The sequence below is a fragment of the Fundulus heteroclitus genome, chromosome 7, assembly GCF_011125445.2.
Source record: "Fundulus heteroclitus isolate FHET01 chromosome 7, MU-UCD_Fhet_4.1, whole genome shotgun sequence".
NCBI classification, from domain to species: Eukaryota; Metazoa; Chordata; class Actinopteri; order Cyprinodontiformes; family Fundulidae; genus Fundulus; species Fundulus heteroclitus.
Genome location: NC_046367.1, coordinates 979,499 through 1,002,924, shown reverse-complemented (window position 1 = coordinate 1,002,924; position 23,426 = coordinate 979,499). Strand labels below are relative to the sequence as shown.

The following is a 23,426-nucleotide window of genomic DNA, read 5'->3' as shown; positions in this document are numbered from 1 at the left end:
ATCATTTAATGTTCATTTTTAAGGCAGTCCCCATGCTTTCATACTGAAGCCCAGAACTGTGAGCACACAGAGCAAATAGAAAACATTGATAAAGCTGCTCACCAGTAGGGGGCACTGTTATTGGCTTCTCCTGGTAATAAAAACAGGGACCCGAGGTCTTCTCTGCGTAACTCACGCTCTGTAGTTGGATGGCCGCTAACCACAAGGGGAAGGACGAACTAACGGGAGTGTTTGGTGAGTGAAGGAATGACATGTTGTCGTAGTGCCGTGATGAAAGTGTCTATTCATCTAAGTTTTAGCTAATGGGAGCTGCATCCCAACAGCTCTGCTTTGTGAAGTTCTATTAAAACAAATGACAGAATACTTCACCAATTATTAGCATTGTTTTAATACATAGTTTTCACTCAGACTGTACAACAGAACGACTGAGTTCACTGCAGATCAGCCAACAGCAAAATTCACTTGAGCCAGATGTATTTATCCCCAACGTCTTCATTGTAGCCACGAGCATACTTCTTACCGGGCAGCTGAAACAACAAGATAAAGATTTGTTTATGTCATGTTATAACATAATGAGATTAACAAAATAGCTTTGAAAAAAAGAAAAACAGCAGAACATAAATGAAGATTCATGATTTGAAATGACTGCGAGAAGTTCCCACAAATCCCTTTTTGCGTTGTTTCACACAGAAAACCAGGAGATCTTTCCAAGTGGTGACCTTCAGTTTTCTTGTGTACAGAGAATGCGCATTTGCTCTCCATCATTGTTTGTTTCAGCCAATTGATCAAGGATGATGGCTGCTAAAAACACCCTCAGCTCACTTGCTGGAAGCCCAAGCAGGACTAGAAGGCAGCCGCTCCAGGATTCAGAGGAAGTTGAAACATGAGTTTTGCAAATGTCGTCCGCCGACTTTCCTCTACTGGCTGAAATGTGCTGAGGGAGACATTCTGCTGCGTGTCATTGTCCTCATTCTTTCCTCTGAGATGCAGACTCGGAGTGAAATGTCAGGTCACGGCCTCCTGTTGCATTACGCAGCCCGACTCGTGCAGCAGGGGGAGACAAAAACGGCTCCAGTCAATAAACAGAAAAGGTCAGACCCGAATGTTTCCCCACAAGACCGATGATACAAACAGCCGGGCAGAATATTCCACATGTGACATTTGTAACTAGGAAGGGGGGGTCGATATTTCAGCACAGGAAAATGAGTTTCATCAGACTAAAATGAAATAATGAAAATAGGAGCAGTCAATGAAAAAGGGGACAAGGCAGACTTTGCAAAGAGACGGTTCCTTATAACGGCTTTCAGGCTTTAACAAAGCTCTCTGAATCAGATAAAACAAGGCCACAGACTGAGTGAAACCACCGTTTGACAGAACAAAAACAAGAGCTTAATGACCCAGATCATCCCTAAACATGGAGAAGACTTCTTCCTCACTTTATATGAGGACATTATTCGAGCCGGTTAACAGGCTGTCAGCTCAGCTCCTCCTTCACATCTCAGGATTTGCTTTGCTGCTGGAACTAAAGTGAGAGAAAGTGCCTGTGCCGGCCCAGCCGTCTCCAAACAGGCGCAGAGGATACCTAAGGGCCAGTGGGCTCTCAGTGGGGAGCAGGCCATGTGCTTTCTGGAGCCTGGAGAGCACCAGGTGACTTTGTTCAGAACGCTCCAAAGACAAGCATGTGGAAGGAGACAGCGTTTCCAGGTCAGCACTGCTGGAAGGCCAGGGAGACCATTCACATACAGTCCAAACAGCCAGACTCACCTCGGCTCAGAAAAAGAGAAAGTTCATCCCTTTATGTTCTTTACACATTTATGGCTTACAGCTGCTGAAAAAACAAAAGTCTGTTTTTCAGACTTAGATCACATTAGACCAGGGGTCACCAACCTTTTTGAAACAGAGCTACTTCATCAGCACTGTGTCACACCAAGGGCCACCAGTACTGACCTCTGAACTACAAGAGTCAGAGTCACCAATACACATATTAGCAATGCTTTTCACTTTTAGATAGTCAGTTTTAAATCTACATAAATCCAAGTGTGATTACAAAAGCAGAGCAACAGACACTTTAGACATTTTAGATGCAGCTCACTGGAGGGTGGTGCTAGTCTTAGAACAGGCTTTTAGGCGCCACATCTGGTCCTTGGGGGCCACCAATATGGTGCCCGCAGGCACCATATTGGTGGCCCCTGCGTTAGACTAATAAAAGGAATTTAGTTTTTATTCAGAAATATGATGTTCCAGCTTTCAACACCACTGAGCAGAGGGCGGACAGTCTGGGCCACCCTCCCCAAGGAGGCTATGCTACAAAAAGTAATTGCAGAAAAAGACCTGGAGTGCCTTTCAGAGGTCTTTCAACATGAGCGGAAGGTTGAGTAGAAGGGGAAAGTGTGGCATGAAAGGTGGCCAGGGAACAGAAACAACCTCAGGCTTGATTGGATTGTGCAGCAGACCCCACGTTTGGGGAAGGGTGTGGAGCTGGAGTCAAAGCTTCATCAGCCACCGGCCACACTGGGTTGTGGTGGACAGAGGGTGGCGCTGTCCTTTTACTGAGCCACCCAGAACCAGACACAGCTTTAGAGGCATCTTATCAGGGGGAAGATGAGAAAGACCGTTCCTCAATGCTCCAAAGTCCTCGTTTTAGATGAAAGCACAGTTCACATTTCATTAAAAACAGTCCAGTGGGACGTTTCCTCACCTACTGATGGTTCTGGTCCACTGGGCTTTACCAAGTCCATCTAGCAGGACATTTGACAGCATTTCTTGCTTCCCTCTGCTGACAAGCTGCATGGAGGTCAGGGTTCCTTCTGGGACATTTTCAATCTCAAAATCACAGATTTCCACACTCGCATCTCTACATTTCTTTTTCTGGGCTTTTGTACAATTCTGGACATTCGGGTGCAACATCAGCTGCTTTGACAGCGCTCCAGTCTTATCTGTAGGTTCCACAGGTCATTGATACAGCACAATACCGAATCAGCTTCTGATATGGGGTGTGGATCCATTCTAGATTAACTTGGACCAGATCCGTCTGTCTGTACAACACAGACTTTTCTAAAAAGAACACTGTGCTGACCGCCAAAAGTACTAATTATGAACTAGATTCATGGCTTTTATTAAAATTTAAAAGAATTGTTTTTGTGCTTTGTTTGGCATTTCAGCAAAAAGCTTAACCTGAAATTAAAGTGTTCTAAAGAGCAAACTAGTAGAAAATAATAAGAATAAGAAGCAATTCAGGCAGTGAGTCACTCAGGGATCCCACGGGACAATCATAGCTTAATGCTGCAAATTAAGGAAGAAATTGTGCTCTTTCAACATGAACCAATGTAAACGCCTTATTACACATCATTTGGATATTCTGCTTCAGAAAATAAAAGAATAAACATTTTTCCATACTCAATGTCATTTCCTGCCATGCCCTGCTTTATAGTGGCCAATAAACAGCCCTGACCCAAGTCTACCAGATAATCTATGGATTGTTGTCAAGAGGAAGATGAGAGACACCAGAACCTGCAACGCTGATGACCCAGAGGTTGCTTTGAAGCGAACTTCCTCAGCACCTCACCAGAACCACAGGTTGATTCCCTCCATACCACGCTCCACTGTTGCCGTAATTCATGTAAAAGAAGTCCGAACAAGTGCTGAGTGCATACACGGTTTTCACTGGTGAACGATGGCGATCCTGAAGTCTAACCGTAGATTCTCTACTGGATTGAGTTCTGGACTTTGACTAGCCCATTCCAACACAGTAAAACCACTCTAAACCACTCTAGTGTTGCTTTAGCAGTCTGTTCTGGTGGAAGATTAACCTCTGTCCAAGGCAGACTGACTGTTCTGGGAAAGATGGATGGTGCTAAATACGAGAATGTTCAGAAGCAGAACCCGTTTCCTGGTCCCTGTTGCTGAAAAACATCCATCCAGCATGGTGCTGCCACCACCATGTTTCACTGTGTGGACAGTGTAGGGTGATGGGAGGTTTTGGGTTTGTGCCGGACACAGAGTTTTCCTTCAATTTCAATCTCATCTGACCCAAGCTCCTTCCTCCATACATCAAGGGAGTAACCCACACACCTTTAAGCACATTTAAACAGGTCTTCTCATTTCTAATTCCAATTAATGGCTTTATTCTAGCCACTCTTCCATAAAACTCAGCTCTATGAAGCGTACAGCTTATTGTAATCCTACAGACAGATCCTCCAGTCTGCTGTGGAGCCCTGCAGCTCCTCCAGAGTTACCTTTGGTCTCAGTGGCTCTCTGATCAATGCCCTCCTGTGAGTTCTGGTGGTTGGCCAGATGATAACGGCTTTCATGGCCCTCTGGGGGAACCCCACCCTGAATTGTACTTCTTCACAACTTTGTCACATAGTGCTGTTGCCTTGCAGCAAGGTTTGAGTCCAACCCTGGGTCTTTGAAGTTTGCATGTTCTCCCTGTGCATGCGTGGGTTCTCTCCAGGTACTCCGGCTTCCTCCCACAGTCCAATTAACTGTTGGGTTAATTGGTCTCTCTAAATTCTCCTTAGGTGTGAGTGTGTGACACCACCTTGTAATATCTTTAATATTGCGTATGTTGAATTTTAAATATAACTTGCTCATATCTTGAGTGATGGAGACACCCAGGTATTTTTTTGATTTAGTTAATAATCCTGCCTAGTTCTCGTATTTCATATGTAATTAATGGGAGAACTTGTGATATTTAAAAGATAACCCAACATCTGGCCATATTCACCCAAAGTTTCAATTAGTTTGGGAAGAGTTATGTCTAGATTCTAGAGGCATGTGATAACATTGTCTGTAAAAACGACCAATTTTATGAATTTCTTTTGAAATATTTATTCCTTCCAGGAATACTCTAAATAGAAAAATCCAACTTACCCTGTCAAACGCCTTTTCCACGTCAAGCCTGACCAGACCTACTAAGTTTTGGTTATTAATATGTTTTATAATATTTAGAGTATGCCTAATATCCTGTGTCTGCCTTCCTTTTATGAACCCCATCTGGTCTTCATCTGTTAACTCTGGGAGAAAATTATCAATCCAAAAATTATGGAAGTAAATAATTTATAATCTATATTTAAACTAGAAATTGTGTGATACGATTCATAACGTTCTTTATTTATGCCTTCTTTGGGGAGAACTGAAATCACAGCTTGCTTCCTTGATGGTGGTTATATAGCTTTGCTAAGAGTCCAATTTAGGGACTCAAGCAAGATTGGTACGAGGACATCTTTAAAACGTCTGTACCATTCACTTGAGTTAGGGTTAGGGTCTACTCGGACATTTGTTATTTCTCAGTCTACTAATTGCAGAGTCTCTTTCCTTGTAATGGGTGAAGTTAACTCTCCATTCTGAACTAATCCTATGGACGAGAGGTCCAGAACGGATAGGTATTGATCAATATCAGCGTCATCAACAGGCTCTGACTGAGAGTACAAGGTTTCATAATAGACCTTAAAAATTGTATGGATATCTTCAGGCTCATATTTTATTTTATTAGTCAAGGGGTTTCTAATCTCGTTAACTGATTTAGTTATTTGTTGTCCTCATCGCTAATTGTTGCTTTTGGACTTGATTCCTAAAAAGATTGTTTTGTGAATCTAAACCTCTTTTCCAATTCCTCATTAAAAATGTTATCCATTTGTCATTTGATCTCTTTATCTGATTCGCCAATTCCAAACATTGATTAGTTTGTTGCCGTTTCCCTAGGTCTTTTAATGTTTCTTCTAATTTGTCAAACTTTATTCTTTTTAACTTCTTTAAATAAGTTCTAGAGATTAGTTTCCCTCTCATTGTTGCTTTAACTGTGTCTCACACTATTACGGTCTGATACATCAGCTGTTGCTATTGAGCAATCCTGAACCCTGTATCTATGTGTAGCGTTTAGTAAAGAGTAATCTAATCTGGAGTGCACCTGATGAGTGGCTGAGTAATGAGTGAAGCCTTTTTCTTCACCATATAAATCTCTCCAGACATCACAAAGGACCATCTCTTTGATAAACTATTTGAGGTCTCTAAATTTATGGGATTTTTGTCTTCTTAGGCTCGATGCATCCAGGGAGTGATTCAGAATAATGTTCCAGTCTCCACCTCAGACCAGAATTCCTGCACATTCTGATATTAGTCTATCAAATAACAGTTTGAAGAAATTTATTTCACCTTTTGGAGGGACATATCCATTAGCAAAAGTGACCAGAACACTTTCAATCCTTCCCATTACCAGAATAAATCTGCCCTCATTATCCCGCCCAAACAGCCTAGCTCTGCCATCCTATTAGTCCAACGTGTAAGATGTGATCCATTGTAAAATTAAGTTAACAATAATAAACGTAAAGCCATAACCAGATCCAACTGGATCATGTTGCATAAAATCTGTTAATACTTATTCAGTGTGATTCCCACCCAGAGGCTTCTCATGCCACGGCTCCATGTGGAGCGTGGAAGGACGAAGTCATTCCACCAAATATCCTTTATTTCTTATTTTCATTAATATATTGTCTTTCAGTTTTATGCTGGACTTAATATTTTAAACAAAAATACTCATAATTCTTGGAAAGTTTTGTTTTATTTTTGTGGGTAGACTGATGACGTCATTTCCTCCTACACCAGACCGTTCATGGCTGTTACGGAGGAAGGAGAGTTTTCACGGAGCTCTTGGTGGTTTGTTGGTTAAAAGTTCAAGTGTAAAGAAAAATGTCTTTAAAGCTAGCATGTTTTTCAGTTGTTTAACGGCGAATGGAATGTTTTTTTACTGTGGCAGCATGTCTGTGAATGAGCCGACCCTTTTTCCCGCTCAATGCTACATTTTATTTTGCTCCCTTTGTCATGGGCAGGTGGACTGATGTCGGCTGGATACGGTATTTGCTGCTGAACAGTTTTTTTTAATCACTGTGTACAGAATAAATACGGCATCAGTACGTTGACCTGGGATGCCTGAGCGGTCGTCATTACACAACGCAGAATCGAACAAGTAGCCCTCCTCAGGCTAGCTACACATGGAGACCTCAACAGCAGAACACGGCTCCTCAACTCTCTCTGCAGCTCCTGTGAGCTGAGTATGTTCAAGTCCTGGTGTCCCAGAGACAGATCCGCTTCTCCTTAAGCATTTTCTTGATTCCAGTGTATCCCTTGCGTTTCGTCACAATCTTGGACACATAATCACAATCAAAATATACGGTTCTAAAGCCCAGCCGAATCATCTTCCTCCAGACTCCTTTCCTTGGTGGTGAGCTCCTGGAAGTTGATTATCATCGACTCGAATATGCGAATATTGTTCCGTGTCGATGGAGACTCCAGGTCGTCAGCTCAGACTGCCGGGCCCGTTGCTCCACAAGGCGGGCGCAGGGAGCCTCGGTGCCGCTGCGCCCAGTCTTCCACACGTGTCGCCGTCTCTTCAACTCGTTCCCAGATGATTTGCATTTCCTTGACATTAAGTTTCCCCTTAATGTCTGGCCCCAGGTTATACATTTCGTGCCTGAAGCTGTCACTGTCTGCTCCTTTATGGCATTCTTCACCTCACCAGGACCGACAGTAGCAGTGCTCAGTTGGCTACTGCTAGCTTGACCAGAGTTAGCGTTGCTAGTCTTCAAGGCCCAAGATCCTTTGTCTTGTTTTTTCCACATTTTCCCTTCCATATTTTTCTGGCCTTTAGTTGTTGTTCTCCCACTCATCCACACCTTACATTACAAAGGGTTCCGTTACCGAGTAATTCAGTGGGATTAGTGTGTGTTTTGGAAAAGCGGCTCTATTGCGTGTCCTACCACTCCATAGGCCAACCGGGAGTCCCCAATTTTCTGTTATTTTATATTCTCTCATTTCACTTTACCCATTTACACCGTTGTGTGCAGATCCATCATATAAAATAAGATTAAAAACATTTCAATGACAGGTTGTAATATAGGCAAAAAGCCTCAGGGGAAACTTAAAGACTTCAAAATTCCCTATTGTGTGGAGTGAATCTGTTTTGAGTTTCACTTTTTGACTCAACCGCAAAGATTTTTAAAAGGCACCCTATTATTATTATTATTATTATTATTATTAATAACATGTTACTGAGATGCAGCTGTATGTAGAGCCACTTTATTCCCTTTTCTAGCTGTAGGAGTAAATGGAAAGGCCACGCTGAGGTCCCAAATTCTTCACGGTGAAACCTTGGCTCTTTGACTTCACATGTGAAATCCTCTGCCACCAATCTAGGAGTGAAATTAGATGATGACCTCAGATTTGACACAAGTTCGCTCTGTTGTAAAAAAAAAAAAAGCTGCGACTAATTGCCAAATCAAGAGAATTTTGTCCAGGCAGGACTTTGAGCAGCTCATTGACATCTTGATTATTGTGCCGCGCCGTATTTGAGCGTCTTGTCTTAACTCCATCACCCTGTATCTGCTGCTTTTTACTGGCTCCCTGTGTGCTGCCGACCTGACTGGACAGTCCTGTTATTTGTTTTTAAGTATATTAACAGCCTTCCTCCAACTTATCTTGACAAGGTAGCTTCTACCACCTTGTGGCCGAACTGAGACTCCACTCTTATTCTGGGATAATTTCAGAAGTGAACTTTGACACAGGATGTTGTTTTCCTGTTCGTTCCCTGCCAAACAGGAGAGCATACGCATCTGAAATTAGAATTTCAATCTAATTTAGGCGCCGCGTGGCACAAATGCTTCCAGGGGAAATTGATTGACTGATTAAAGTGAAAAGCTAAGCCAAGCGTAGGGCGCTTTAACACGTCTGGTTTATCAGGTCAGCTGATGGGCTTCTCTTAGTGCTTCCAGTGGAGAGGCTGAAGCTCTGAGGGGACTGGACTTTTGCCGTTATGGGCCCCAAGTCAAGGAACAGGCAGACCGCTCCACAGTCTGCCTTTAAATCTTTATTGAAGACTCAACTTCTTTCCCTGGTGTGGACAATCAGGGTGCCATTGCTTTAGCACAAAATCCTGTGTATAGACAACGATGTAAACATGTGGACATTAAATTTCATTTAGTGAGATCTGTCATAAAGGAGGGCAGAATTCATCTGGAATACTGTTCAACTGAAGGTACGGTCACAGATGTGTTAACAAAACCAGCAACAAAGTTCAGGTTAATGAAATTTAACTCATTTATGAATTTTGTATTGAAATAATGAAATAAAAATGTGAGAGCAAGTGGGGGTGTTGAGATTTATAAATGTTGTACTGTGATTTATATTTGATTTGTTCATTTTATTTTACTTTGGGACCAAGCAATCATATTGCAGAGTGTATGTCATGTGACCTAATTAGTGACTGAATGAAGAAAGAAAATGCTGCAGTCAGAAAGAAGCTGGTTGATGTGAACCAGTCTGGGGAAGTTACTCTGCTAACACCTGATGTTCAACACAACAGCGGCTGGTTGTTCTTCAGTGTGAGCTGTTGTGCCTAAGATTGTTTTATGACTCTATGATGCTTTTCGTTCTCTGGATGTACAGCCCTTTGCTTCCCCCATTTGAAGTTTTTAAATGCCTTTTAGAGTTAAACTGCATTAGAATGGGACGGCCAAGCTTCGCGGCTCACACCATGGCTCACACCATGGCTCACACCATGGCTCACACCATGGCTCACACCATGGCTCACACCATGGGCCATGTCCCAACTTACTGATCTGTAGGCGTAGTATTTGTCATCGAAGTCGTGGGCTCCGATGGTGATCTCAGGCAGGAACTTGGGTATGCTCATCAGCATTGAAACCCGCTGTTTGTCCTCCACACTGAAAGAGAGATGAGCAGAGAAGCTGCTGGGTGAGCAGCTCTTCTCTAAGCACTGCGGATCCTCAGAGAACAGACACACTCACAGCATTCTCATATGGTGGTAGCTGACGTCGTCCTGCTCCAGCCACGGCCCCTTTTCAAACTTCAGGTACTCTATGTCCTCTGCCACCTGCAGACAACATGGAGGTCAACGTCTTTTAGGAGACACGTCCATGCAGGAAGTATCCCTCACGGCTGTCTCTTACCCTCTCCACATCCTGAGCCTGGCTTCCATCATAAGCCAGCAGTTCTGATGTTTCTCTGAGGAAGACACCATACAGGGTTAACGGTGGCTAGCAGTGACTCCTCTCTGGGCGACATGTGCAAAGCTCTCTGCCCACATACCTGATCTTGGGAAGGAAAGACTTTTTGTAGGAATCCTCTATGCTCTGCAGATACTGCAGGGGCACATTCTGCAGGTAGGACTGAAACAACACATTACATAACAACATTAAAAAAAATGAGTTCAAAGCAATCTATGTTGTATTATGCTTCCTGAACCAGGCTGCTCCATTTCCTCCAGGAGTTCCTGTTGGTTTTATCTTCAGGATCGTAAAAGAGAGAGAATGGTTTCTGGTTCCCTTTACTGTTCAGGTCAAGGTCTCCTGGCTGTCTGATTTTAAATCCTGATCTTTGAGGACGTAGGAGCAGGTTAACATGGGCTGCCTGAACGTTCGGCTTCTTAATTTAAATCCTTGGGACAACAATCCAAAATAGTTACAACTTAACATGATATTCTATCCTGAGAAACTTTATTCCCAACCTGCCAGAGACAAATATAATATAATATTGTTCCTTTTACTGTTTGAACTGTTGATTCCATGAAAGCAGAACTAATTAGCAATAAGTGAACGTTTAGCTGAATAAAGCTATTGTGCTGAGCTGAAGGAGTCCAGCAGCTGCAGTTAAACTCTGAAATGGTCTGATCACTGCTACTGGCAGCATGACTTCAAAACTGATCCATCACACATTTCTGTATTGCATTTCATCCATATTGGACCTTTATTAGCACCAGGGTATCATTAGGGTGCAGAAGATAGGAGCTGAAGCCCAGACTGGTACCAGTACAAGAACCCACCCTCCTGCTGAGCTGAGCCTTCTCCCTGGGTACCAGTCTCCACCAGATTGTGTCTGTGACCTGAGGAAGCTTCAAACATCAACTCAGACCTCCTAAACAGAGACCCAGCTGCTTTACCAGACAGCAGTTGCATTTTGACTGGAGAACAGATGCTTGTCTTTAAGACTGAGTAATACATTCAGGCGCGGCGTGAGTGTCACGTTACAGAGGGGCGGGGACCCTTACAGCATTTGGCTGTTTCACTTGTTAACGGTTCACATTACACATCTGGAGTCTCATTTACAACGCTTGTGTACGCACAAAATGGGTCCTGAAATGTGCATACGTCACTTTCTATGCAAAAGTTGTTATCTATAACAAAAAATGGAGGCGATGCAGATGGTAAAGTGGTGAATCGCAGTTATGCTGCATCCTAATTCCTCTCAAACTTCAATTTCACTCAGTATCAGACTTTAATCATAGATCGACTTCATCTATGAAGCTGGTGGTGGTCAGAGGGCCCGGTGGTGCTGGTGCATGGCAGCCTCGCCTCTGTCAGTCTGCCCCAGGGCAGCTGTGGCTACTAACATAGCTCACCACCGTCAGGGTGTGAATGAATGGGTGAATGACTGAACTGTAGTGTGAAGCGCTTTGGAGGTCATCAAGACTAGTTAAAGCGCTATACAAGTACAAGACATTTACCATTATAAGCCTTCAAAATCACAGTGTTATTCATGCTTGCGCTGGTGACACAAGACTATACAAAAGGACCTTTGAAATAAAGAAAAAGCCCATAAGCAATCTTAAAAAAAGTCTGCAAACATCTTATCGGGGTTTTCAATCATCCCACTCCCAATGATCCCAAGGGTGAAGTGTTCCTCAGATTAACAGATTGTTGTGACAAGTTGTGAGGTTAGACTACTGTAATTGTTGCAGATGGTCAAACAGACTCATGCATAATGCTGGGTGGTGGATGCATTGGCTCTGCTGGAAGACATAGAGGAGAATTAGCAGGAAACACAGTTTCAGGGATCAAATATTTCCTGCCCACTGATGATACCTGGATAACATCAGAATAAATCTGATGATACCTGGATAATATCAGAATAAATCTGATGATACCTGGATAATATGCTGCTTTAGACTCTGAGCATTGCATTCAGCTATAACCTGTAGGGGAAAGTGCTGAAAGGCCGCTCACACCCACGCAGCTCTCAGCGACCATCGGCTTCCTAAAAGGGTTTTTTCTCTAGGTGGTGATGGGGGGGGGGGGGGGGGGGTCGTAGATTAAACAGGTTTGCTTGTGCCGTGTGTGCTGTCCAGTCAGGCCGGGGCTACCGGGGCTACCGGGCAGAGCCGTACCTTTCCGCTCTGTTTGAGCTTCTTCTGCACCTCCTGCGCTGGTTGGTCAACGTAGATGACGAGGTGAGGAGGGAGGAACTCACAAATGCTGATGTTTTTGATCTCGTTGTAGTGCTCCACACCTGCAGGCCACACACACTTTAATAAACAAGCCTGTGTAGTGTGTTTTCCATTAGGCTGGGGGCGGGGGGGTAAAAGCCAGCGTTCTGCAGCACAACTGTGCCTGAAGCAGCCCATGTTTCAGTGTCGGTGCGGGGTACTTACATTCCTTCCTGATGTAGCCCTGTTTGAACATGGCGTCCAGGAAGACCCCGTCACTGAAAGGAGACCGCTCCAGGACCACTCCTTGGCCTTAAAAACACAAGATCACCATGGAGATCAGCGCTTTTCTTCACACGCTCTGTCAGAGAAGTGTTAGGCCAGCGGCGCCACCTGTGGTGAGCAAATGTTCCACAGCGTCTGAGTACTGCAGCACTCGCATGGCGTACATCCACAGCTGCAGCCTGTAGCTGTTCCCGTCGGCAGCTTAGGGTCCGTGTAGAACTTCTCCAGGCTGCACATGCCGTTGAAGCTGAGAGGGAGGGGCTGCTTCTCCCCGGTCATCTTGTCCACGTAGAAGGTGTCTGCCTCGGCCATGTACAGCATCCCTGTGGAGCCACATTCCCACATGATCAGCCGCCTCTCCAGGCGTGGAACGCGTGGCAGGTCTGCCTGATAGTTACCTAGTTTGTCAGCCAGCTGCTGGGCCAGCGCCTTCCTTCCCCGAGGCCAGGTTGCCATCCACACAGAATGATTTTGCTGTACCGCTTTAACCGCGGGCTCGTCCTCTCCCCAGAGCGTAGGCCCACCAGCGTAGCGCAGGCTTCTCGCCGCGCTGCTGTGGATAGCCGCCTGCACCAACACAACCAGGCCGTTAGTTTGACTTCCCGTCTTATGATAGAACGTAAAAAAAGGGGGGGAAAGAGCAAAAGAAAAAACAGGGAAAAACGAAAAAGAGAAGAAATAGAAAGAAAAAAAGAAAAAAAAAAAGAAAAAAAAGGGAAAAAGAAAAAAAAGAAAGAAAATGAAAGAAAAAAAAGGAAATGAAAGAAAAAAATAAAGAAAAAAAGGGAAAAGAAAAAAAAGAAAGAAAAAGGAAAAAAAAGGGAAAAAGAAAAAGAAAATAAAAAACAAGGGAAAGAAAAAAAGAAAAAAAAAAAGAAAAAATAAAGAAACTAAAACAAAAAAAAAAAAAAAAAAAAAAAAAAAAGCAGAAATGACAGAAAAAAAAAAAGGAAAAAAGGAAAAAAGGCAAAAAAAAAAAAGAACAAAGAAAAAATTAAGGGCAAAAAAGGAAAAAAACAAAAGCTACAGAATACAAAGGGTCAAAAAGAGCAGAACAAAAGGAAAAACAAAAGAGAACCAATGCCCTAATCCCTCCCCCCCCTTTACCCCCCCCCCCCCCCCCCACACCCACCCTCATCCACCCCTCCCTACCAACCCCTATCCACTCCCCCCCCCCTTTTCCCCATCGCCCTCGAACAAGGAAAAAAGCCAAAAAGAAAAAAAAGGGAGAAAAATAAATAAAAAGAAGGTAATTCACTTTATCTACAATTTGGTCAGCCTCAGCTGATATAGCTTTAAAGTTTCCAATATGGCAGAGACTGAAATGTATTTCTAAATTCCATCATGCCAGAGAAATGCATCGTTTGGGGCCTCTTCTAGCTTTAAGGAAAATCTATATTTCCAGCAAGTATTGATTCCAGGATGGAAGAGAATTCCAGATTTCCTGACTGGAAACCACTTTACATTCAGTCTCATATCAACTTGTCCCATACTCTACACCACTAGTTTCATATCATTGGAAATGATCATTTATGGTCCCACAATGGGGGATTTGGCTGTGACAGTGGCAACGAATCACAGTTAAAGTTTTTTTAGTTAAAAAAAACAAGTTAATCTAGTCTGAAGGAGCAAAAGATGAGTTTATCAGAAAAAGGCAAAAATAAAAGTAAAGAAATAAATCCCAGAGTAGATATTGCACAGTTATTGCTAATATGGCAAACTCGGGCAAAAGATGAATAATAGGAGATACTAGGCAATACGCATGGTAGTCCAGCAGCTAGGGTTGCATCTGAGAGACAGTAAGCCATTCATGATCAAATGAAAAGGTTTTTCTGCTCACCATTATGCAGCTAGTGCTGCATAAAATGAGTTTAGAAAAGTGCATTCATACTAGATGGACAACATCAAAGCCCCATGTTGTCAGCTGGCGGTCTGCTAGTGGCAGTCACATAGGACTGTTTAAAACTCTGCACCCAGGCTGGGGTGTGTTTTAGTAACAGAACACTGACAGGAGCTGGTTGGGAAACTAATGATGGAACACAGATAAAGAAACCAGTTTCAAAAGAGAAAAGGTCTTCCTTGGAAATCTGTTTGGCTTCTGGATCCAGCGGGGGATAATCGAGGGTTCTGAAAAAACACGGTTTTTCTGGGAGAACAGTTCCACTCAACACTTCTCCACAAGTCATGCATCAAACTGTTAAACCCAAGAAACAAAATGGGCCCATTTATTCAGTGATAAACAGCCTTTCAAATGCTGGAAAAAACAAATACTTCTCCCCCATCAAAACTGAGAAATCCAATCATTTTGGCCATAGAAGATCAACACAGCCTGCACAAGCACTTAGCTTTCACTTTACCAAAAAACGGTTAGGGACACATGATTTAAAGAGGAAATTGCTCAGTATTTGTGGAGCGGCTGTGATGGCAGAGGCAGGTTTATGGCCAGTATTTCTCCCCTTTAAAAGTGGAATGAACGCCTCCCACACTGGAAAAGGTGGCATCATGTTCTACATCATGCCTGTGCTGTGGTCCTCCTCCTCTTCCACTCAACCTTTTGATTTTTGTAAAATGTGACGGGCCACAATCAATTTGAAGGAACTTAATAAAAAAAATAAAAATAAAAAAAAAAAAACCTAGTTCAACCTGACCTGCAAGAGCACTTTTTAATATCATGCTAACGCCGTTATAAAGTGAATCTAGCCGTTCGCCTGAACATCCAGAGGAGAACAACAGATTCCTGCTGCAGGAACGTTTTGGAACACGTCACCGCTGAGGAACCGACTCCTGCGCAGGTGCAACAGCTGGATATAAACCAATCAAAAAAGACAAAAATCCTGTTGTCCTGCTGCAGATCAGGGATGCAGTGTGAACCCATTCAGGCTGACACACACCTGATAAAAAATAAAAACAGCACAGTGGTGGTGACAACCATGTCGCTCTAATACTCAGTCATACTGGGCTTCCGTAGCTGCTGTCCACTGTCACCACTGATCTCTATTAGACACTGGAGTGCTGATTTGCCCGAAAAACTGAAGTCACTGGCCGCCATCTTGCTACTCCCTACTCTCCCAGAATCCCAAAGGATTTGGTTGCAACAACAAGCCGTTTTCTGGCTGTGTGAAAACATTTCACACTTAATTCTACATTCAATACTAACACTATCAACTACTAGGAAATTAGGTGCTGAAATATTCTGCATGTTTTATAGATAGATAGATAGATAGATAGATCATGCAAAATATTTCAGCACATGACTCTCAGTACTTGATAGTTTTAGAACATAACATAAAAGTATATGGCATTTGACATTTTAAAAGTTTTAAGTCCCCACTGAACATGAGAAAATCCTCGTTATTCGATGCTGTAGCGCACATATTCCCTAGTTACTGGAGGAAAATGGGGAGTACCAATATGGCGGCTGGTGGCTTCACAGCGACTCGTTCTAACAGCGGGCTGTTAACATTCCAGTGGATAATAGAGATCAGTGGCTGTCACTGACAAGGTGTGAGCCCATCAGTCAAATCCTTGCACTTTGACGCCTTCAGCAAGTATTCCAAGTACACCTCATAAATTAGATCAGCTGTATTGACCTAAATCTTCAGTGTAATCAAATGTAATGAACCAAGCGGACCGTCAGCTTTCAGCTCAGCCTGCTGGGTTCTTTTCTGCTTGAGAGCAGCGGTAAACAAGACGCTGCTCAGTGGCCGAGAGTGAAGCTAGCGGCCAAGAAGCTAGCTTGTCCTTGTGATGTAGAATGGCTCGCTGGGCCGGTACCGACCCAGACCCGCTCCGTTCTGCTTCTCACCTTCTGAACCACGCTCCCCGCTCTGATGGCACATGTTCCCGCTGGGAAGAGGACCCGGACTACCGCCAGAGCCATCGTTGCTGTCCTCCAAACGGTGACCCGAAAACTACCGCTACCCGGCGCCTGAAATATGCGTCATACTCTTCAGGGCCTTGAAGTTTGACGTTTACCGCTACGGATCGGGATGTGACATAGACATAATAGGAATACACCCCGCATTGGCTGTCGCGGCGCAGGAATTACGGCCGCCATCTTGGGGCGGTCAACCTGCTACCCTAACCTGCTGATTCAAGCTAAACACACTAATGATGCCTCAGCACTGTGCAGCTTATTTTTGTTTAAATCGACGGACTATTGACGTCAGCGCTCGAGGGATAACTTTTCACAAGTAAGATTAAAAGATATTGTTTATATTAGAATGTGATTTTTCTAATATTAGATAGAGAATTACAGGTCGTCATGTCCAAGTTTTTGTTACTTATTCTCTCCAAAATTGCATCTACTCCGTGAAGGCATCAGCGCTTTAGACATTGGTAAATTATTTATATATATATATATATATATATATATATATATATATATATATATATATATATATATATATATATATATATATGGGATACAAGGGAAAAGAATGCCAGGCATGTCACTTCTGTTTAGAGTTGTCAGCTGCCCCCTTATAGCTGGGACATTTTGAGCCAAATTCAAGTGTCCTGGATTCAACACTGATTTCATGCCGCCTCCACTCAGATGCTACAGGTGTCAGTGCTATGGACACGTGGCAGCAGTTTGTCGAGAAAGCAAAGGTGTTCAACATGTGGTGAAGAACCCAGAATCAAGTAATGCAAGGAAGAAGCAGAAGAAAGGTGCTGTAATTATGGAGACCAGCACAGAGTTAACTATGGAGAATGTGAGATGAGAAAAAATGTGGCGGAAATACAACAAATTATAGCAACCAAAAATATAAGTTACAAAGAAGCAGTGAGGAGAGTTCAAGGACAAAGGACAAGAGAAATAAATCAGGTAGAGAATCAAATTCCAAAACAAATTAATGTAGAAACAGAAGAAAACTTCACTGAGAGCACTGGAGAAACTAATTTTATTCATAGTATATGTTATCAACTGCACAGATCAAGCCAAGCATAAGGCAGAGAATATAAGAATTATTGCAAGAGGAGCTGAAAAGTTGGAGACAGATGGAAGGGCGGGAACTTCTGGTAATTAGAACCAGATGTTAATGATCCAAAAGAATGTTTAATAGCTAATGGATTGAGATTTAGGGAATATATTGATAGATTAGTAAATAAACTAATAAACTAGAACTGATAGATAAAAAGGGATAGTAGGAGGGTGTGCTATATTTATTAAAATAAGGAAGTAAACAAAACAGTTTAGGGAAGGGAATAGTTATATAAATAACAAATAGTAGTTTAGAAAATAGTAATATAAATTAGATTAAGATACAGTATAAAATTGTTAATTATTAATTATTATCAGTGTAAAACAGTAAAGCAAGTAAATATGTTAAATACAGCCATTTTGTTCTACACTCCATAGCGGTATGTGGCGGTACTGCACATTCAAGTTGTTTGCCAACTGCCATTAAACGTCACAAAGAAGAAGAAGAGAAACGTGTGTTAACTGTGAGAGGAATAGTTTTTGTTTGTTTCGTATTTGTATGATGAAATACAAACACTAAGCTTTATAAAAAGGCAAAGTAGCGATGTAAAACATTCAAGTTATGGTGTAACCTTTTATTCATATTCAAATCTAAAACACTTGTGTTGTAATTACAAAATGTTGATTCATTACACTGTTGTTAAAACCTTGTTTTTTTTTTATCATTGAAAGACTTTCACCTCCCAAATGCTCTTCAGCGCCTCACATTTCATACATCTTGATTTCACAACAGATACACCTGTAATAGTTGGTGATTTTGCACATTTTTAAATATCCACTGATCAATATTTTTCCATCATGTTTTGGTCCACAGCTTAGATGTGGATTTAGATACATTTCTAATTATGTAAGTGATATTTATAAGATGCTGTAGTCACGTTGCAGGAAGCTTTTCCACTTGTAACTGTTTGCAAACGTTTTAGGTTATTTAAATTTGACCAACTCATTCAAAGCTCATGCACTATAAACTACATTAGTTTAAATAGAACATCCCTTGTTGTAGTCTGGATCAAGCAGCTGTGGAGCTTTCCGGCACCACAGTGTGAAGCCAATGACTTCTGATGCTGCCAGACTTGACTTTGGAAATGGTTCCAAATTTGCTTTATTACCCATTCTTGATTTTTTCTTTATGGCTTTTCCCCTCTGTGATTGTTGGAGTTGGTGATCCCCTTTACACAAACGTGTACTCTATGTTCCCAGGGTAATTGTCTGGGAAACAAATCTCCCATGGTTTACAAGAAGACAGTCAGTGAGCAATGTTGTGTATAGTCAATCTGCAGATATTGGAGAGACATGGTCAGGTGATGTTTTTAAACCTTAAGACCTATGTATTTAATATGGTTTAGCCTATTGATTACATTATATGAACCTTAGAGCCACTTTGTTCTAATCTTCTTAATGTTGATTTTCAGTTGAGGTATGCAACACTGGAATCAAAGTAAACTTGCCTGCAAGATGAATTCTTGCCAGCTTCGATTCAAAGGTCACCTCCTCTGACTGATGGGCTCTGGTTTGCTTCTTACCATAGACATACCATTTTCAATTTTCAAAAGTGGTCAGACAAGAGAGAGCAGTTAAGTGTCCACTCTCTATGCCTTATGTCAACATAAGATCAAGAGCATGATTAAAAGAGTGAGTAGGTCTGTGAACATTTTAGATTAAGTCAATACTAGTAAGGTTTTGGTGATAACAGGGTTTTAATGGGTAAAAGTGTGTACAACAACCATTCAGGGGGTGATATTTAGTACAAAGCTACTTCAAAGGAAACATATCTTGCCCTTAATTATATTTTTTGCACTTGGGACACTTGGAGTGCAAAAAAGTTTAATGTAGACTTTTCAACTCTCCATAGATATCTTTAGATTTTGTTTGGGTGATATTTTTCAATCTGTTCAATTTTCTCTATTCTCTGTTAGGATTTTTTAAAAGAATGATATCACAGTATTTGCTGAGAAGCTGCTGAACAAGGTCAAGGGCTTCTAGCTCAACAACTTTAAGAATCAGCCATTTTATTTATTTATTTATTTATTGCTACCATTCTGTAGTCCATGATAATGGATGAGTAAAAGTAAAAATGTTGGGTTGTTGGATGTATTAACCCATACAATGTCTTACACTGTCCCTCAGCATACTTAAAAATGGCCCAAAGGGGTGCAGTGAATTGCTCTGTGAACTGGAGGGGGCCAGAGAATGAAGCGCTCCCTTTAGATTTAGACAGACAACACCAAAACGAGTAGCTCTCATATGACCTCAGACCAGGGGTTAAAGGGGCTGAGGGCCAGTGATAACAAGGAAGAGCAAAGCCTTGCAGTTCCACTCTATATAGACAACAGCTGAAGCTTTACTTTGAACAAGATGCAAGTCATTAACTGTAGAAAAAACAACACCAATAGTCGCATTCTATAAAGACCTATTGTAGCCAGCAGAGGATGGACTTCCTGAAGAAGGCAGCTGAAGAACTTCAACCTGCCAAGGACAATGATGGTGCAGTTCTACTCCTCCATCATTGAGTCCATCCTCACCTCCTCCATCACCATCTGGTACGCTAGTGCCACCGCTAAGGACCAGAGCAGACTGCAGCGTGTCATCAGGTCTGCAGAGAAGCTGATTGGCTGCAATCTTCCATCTCTCCAGGACCTGTACGCCTCCAGGACTCTGAGGCGTGCAGGAAGATAGTGGCTGATCCCTTCACCCCAGTCACAGACTATTTCAGTCACTTCCCTCTGGCTGGAGGCTGCGCTCCATCAGGACCAAAACCTCACGCCACAACAACAGTTTTCTCCATCTGCTACCAGCCTGATGAACAAGGACCAGAGCTGCCCGTGAAACTGGACACTGACTCTCTCCTCTGTTCAGGACCTACAAGCTACACCAACGTAGCATCTCCAGACCTTCTGCGTTACATTAACGCACAGTTTACTGAGTGTATATAGCTTCTGTGTGTGTGTGTATGTATATATATATATATACTAATTTTTTTTGTCTGCCCCATCAACACCAAGTCAAATTCCTTGTAAGTGCAAACCTACATGGCAATAAACTTGATTCTGATTCTGTGTTACTGCAGTTGCACAAAAAAAATCACTCCCTCTCTGTCTCACAATATTCCTACCACCAGGTGGCAGTATTCGTTTCTTTTTCAACAGCTTGCTTTCCCACATATTAGAATGACACGTTTCAGTTTCAGTAACTTGAACAACTTCTGTATGTTTCCTCCTGCCTTCCTCGAGCAACGTCATCTTGGACCTCAGGTTTTGGATTCAGATAAAAAGATTATGCTCAACTCTGTATATTGTATTGCTCTCAGCAAAGCTTGCCATTTCATCTGTCCTTGATGTCCAACAGGGGTTATTGTTTGCTGTTGGGGAGGTGGGGGGCTTGAGTGTGTTATAGATATTAAGAGCTTACAAAATATCTCTAAAATGCACAAAAAAGTTTCTCTATACAAAATAGTTCTAAATTGTTTCATAAAATTAACAGGTTCCAAATGAAGTCCCTCATATAGTATTCATTATGTAGAGAGGACATGGTGGACAGTTTTAGGCAATGCTAGGCTTCAGCACAACTCCCTAACCATAGAAGAACACAGACAACCTTACTGTGTAGAGATAGATGGTATATGTTTTATTGTTTTTAATGAAGATGTTTTTGTGACTTAAATATCTCTCAAGCACAATAATATAAATGACTGACAGAAATATGAGTGTAGCAATATTCTGTTTTTTTATTGCCCCTTATGTGTGGATACAAACCTATAAATGCAACTGAATGTTTGGACAGCCAAGTTTAACATCAGAACATGTGTAAAAAGTATCTGGTCCTAAGTAGATTTTTTAAATTGAGTGCATTTCAAGATCTAAATGCAGCTAAATAAGGTCTAAAATTTAACATCATCATTGCTGAGCCCACTCTTTTATTCTTCTAGTTTTGCTTTTTTGCTGGGAATCATTAAAATCAAGAATAGTAAACTTCAGATTCCCATAATTTAGGATCAATAGATTAGCTTGTTTCTCTAAAAATGTATCAGCTACTTATGTTGTTGTGGAGGAATTATGGCCCATTGTTCATTCCAAAATAGTTTCAGGTCATTAAGGTTTGCAGATATTTATTTGTGCACAGCTATTTTATGGTACCATCACAACATTTCAGTCCAGTAGAGGTCTTGACAGGACCAATCCTAAACACAGAATGGCAGATTTTCAGCCATTCTGCTGTAGATTGCTATAGATTAAACTTTATTTATATAGCGCCAATTCATGATACATGTCATCTCAAGGCACTTTACAAAGTCAAGTTCAATCATATTATACAGATTGGGTCAGATTATACAGATTGGTCAAAAATGTCCTATATAAGGAAACCAGTTGATTGCATCAAAGTCCCGACAAGCAGCATTCACTCCTGGAGAAGCGTAGAGCCACAGGAAGAGTCATCTGCATTGTACATGGCTTTGCTGCAATCCCTCATACTGAGCAAGCATGAAGCGACAGTGGAAAGAAAAACCACCCATTAACGGGAAGGAAAACCTCCAGCAGAACCGGGCTCAGTATGAACGGTCATCTGCCTCGACCGACTGGGGTTACAGAAGACAGAACAGAGACACAACAAGAGAAACAAAAAGCACAGAAGCACACATTGATCCAGTAATCTGTTCTACATTAGATGGTAGTAGTGGGTGAGCCGTCTTCTCTGGATGATGTCACAGTTAACAGAACACCAGACCAGGTGTACCTAAATGCTGTCCCATTTAGTGTCAGGAGTCAGAGTGAGCACAGAAGCTGAAGCTTTTGGCCCAGAAGGCTGGAGAGCAAAGAGAAAAGTTCAGCTCCAGACAATGGATGTCCTTGGTGAAGCCATCTTCACATGCAGCAATATTTCTACCAGATTCCTAGAAACCATGTTCACTAAATCAAATAAGAAAGATCTGTGGGGCTAATCATTACTGAGTTTTTTTGTTTTCCTTCTAAGCTCCGATGTTCAACCTTTGAACATCAGAGTGAACGTCTGTCTGAATTCTGTTTCTGTTTGTATTTTTTAACTCAGTTTACAATCTGGCAACAATGCAGCAGTGGGAAATGTGAATACTTGTAACCTTCTCCTAGATCTAAAGATTTAGATTAGGATTGTAATCCCTCTAAATTCAGTTTACAACCTGGATTCATGTGTTGTGTGCCACTTAAAAGACGTCTACAGTGGGGTCTTTTGGATGTCTTCCCTTTTCTCCTGCTGCATTTTTATGGGGTGAGGCATTCTTCACCGTTTGGAAAAAAGACCGTTTTTACAGAGACAGGAGGAGTGAGGAGACAAGGAGGTGCAAATGAAAGAAATTAGAATCTCACCAGTCATCACTTTATATGACTTTGCTTCTAACTATGCTGACTGTCAATAATACCTGGAGCTGTTAAGATTTATGAGCTGACAGTAAATGCCTTACTGTACGTCTGACTTTTTCTCATGTGGGGGTGCTTTCACTGCAGCCCTGTGAGGCCAGCACAAGGGTTTGGTCAATTCAACTCTGCCAAATTTCCGCTGCTTTTATAGCAGCTTTTATTTCTCTCCTCTGTAGCGGGCTTGATCCAACAGGGAGGAGGTTCAGTGTTTGTCGTTAAAACAGCATGGCAACCAAAATAGTAGTCAACATTTTTCTGCTATGCTTCATACCTGCCTCAAACACACACTCTCCACTTACTGCCACACAGTAAAACTCCAACGTCCTGCAGTTATCTGACCCAAGAGCAGTGCAAAATCTGACATATCACAACATTTTTTCAACTGCATAACTTTATATTAAAAATATTTAGACCTGTTGCATCCTAAGTAGGTAAAGATAATTTAGTTTGAAAGTCTAAGAAGCTGATAAACTGTCGTGAAAAACAAGAAAAAATAGCAAGTCAAGCAAGGTGAGGATGGGTCTGGTTTTGACTTGAAAACAACTAAATGAAA

The 23,426-nt window shown here is 42.0% G+C and overlaps 1 protein-coding gene across 1 annotated transcript; it reads right to left on the bottom strand.

Annotated features, from left to right (window-relative positions):
• Positions 1 to 376: 376 nt before the first annotated feature.
• Positions 377 to 16,464, bottom strand: ndufa10 (NADH:ubiquinone oxidoreductase subunit A10). The gene is given in 15 exon segments (XM_012878434.3): positions 377 to 527; positions 9,608 to 9,716; positions 9,801 to 9,886; positions 9,963 to 10,017; positions 10,102 to 10,181; positions 12,176 to 12,297; positions 12,440 to 12,526; positions 12,608 to 12,700; positions 12,703 to 12,822; positions 12,898 to 12,931; positions 12,933 to 12,962; positions 12,964 to 13,010; positions 13,013 to 13,027; positions 13,030 to 13,066; positions 16,305 to 16,464. Coding segments are annotated over 15 exon segments (1,059 nt in total). The 5' UTR covers positions 16,380 to 16,464; the 3' UTR covers positions 377 to 458.
• Positions 16,465 to 23,426: the final 6,962 nt, after the last annotated feature.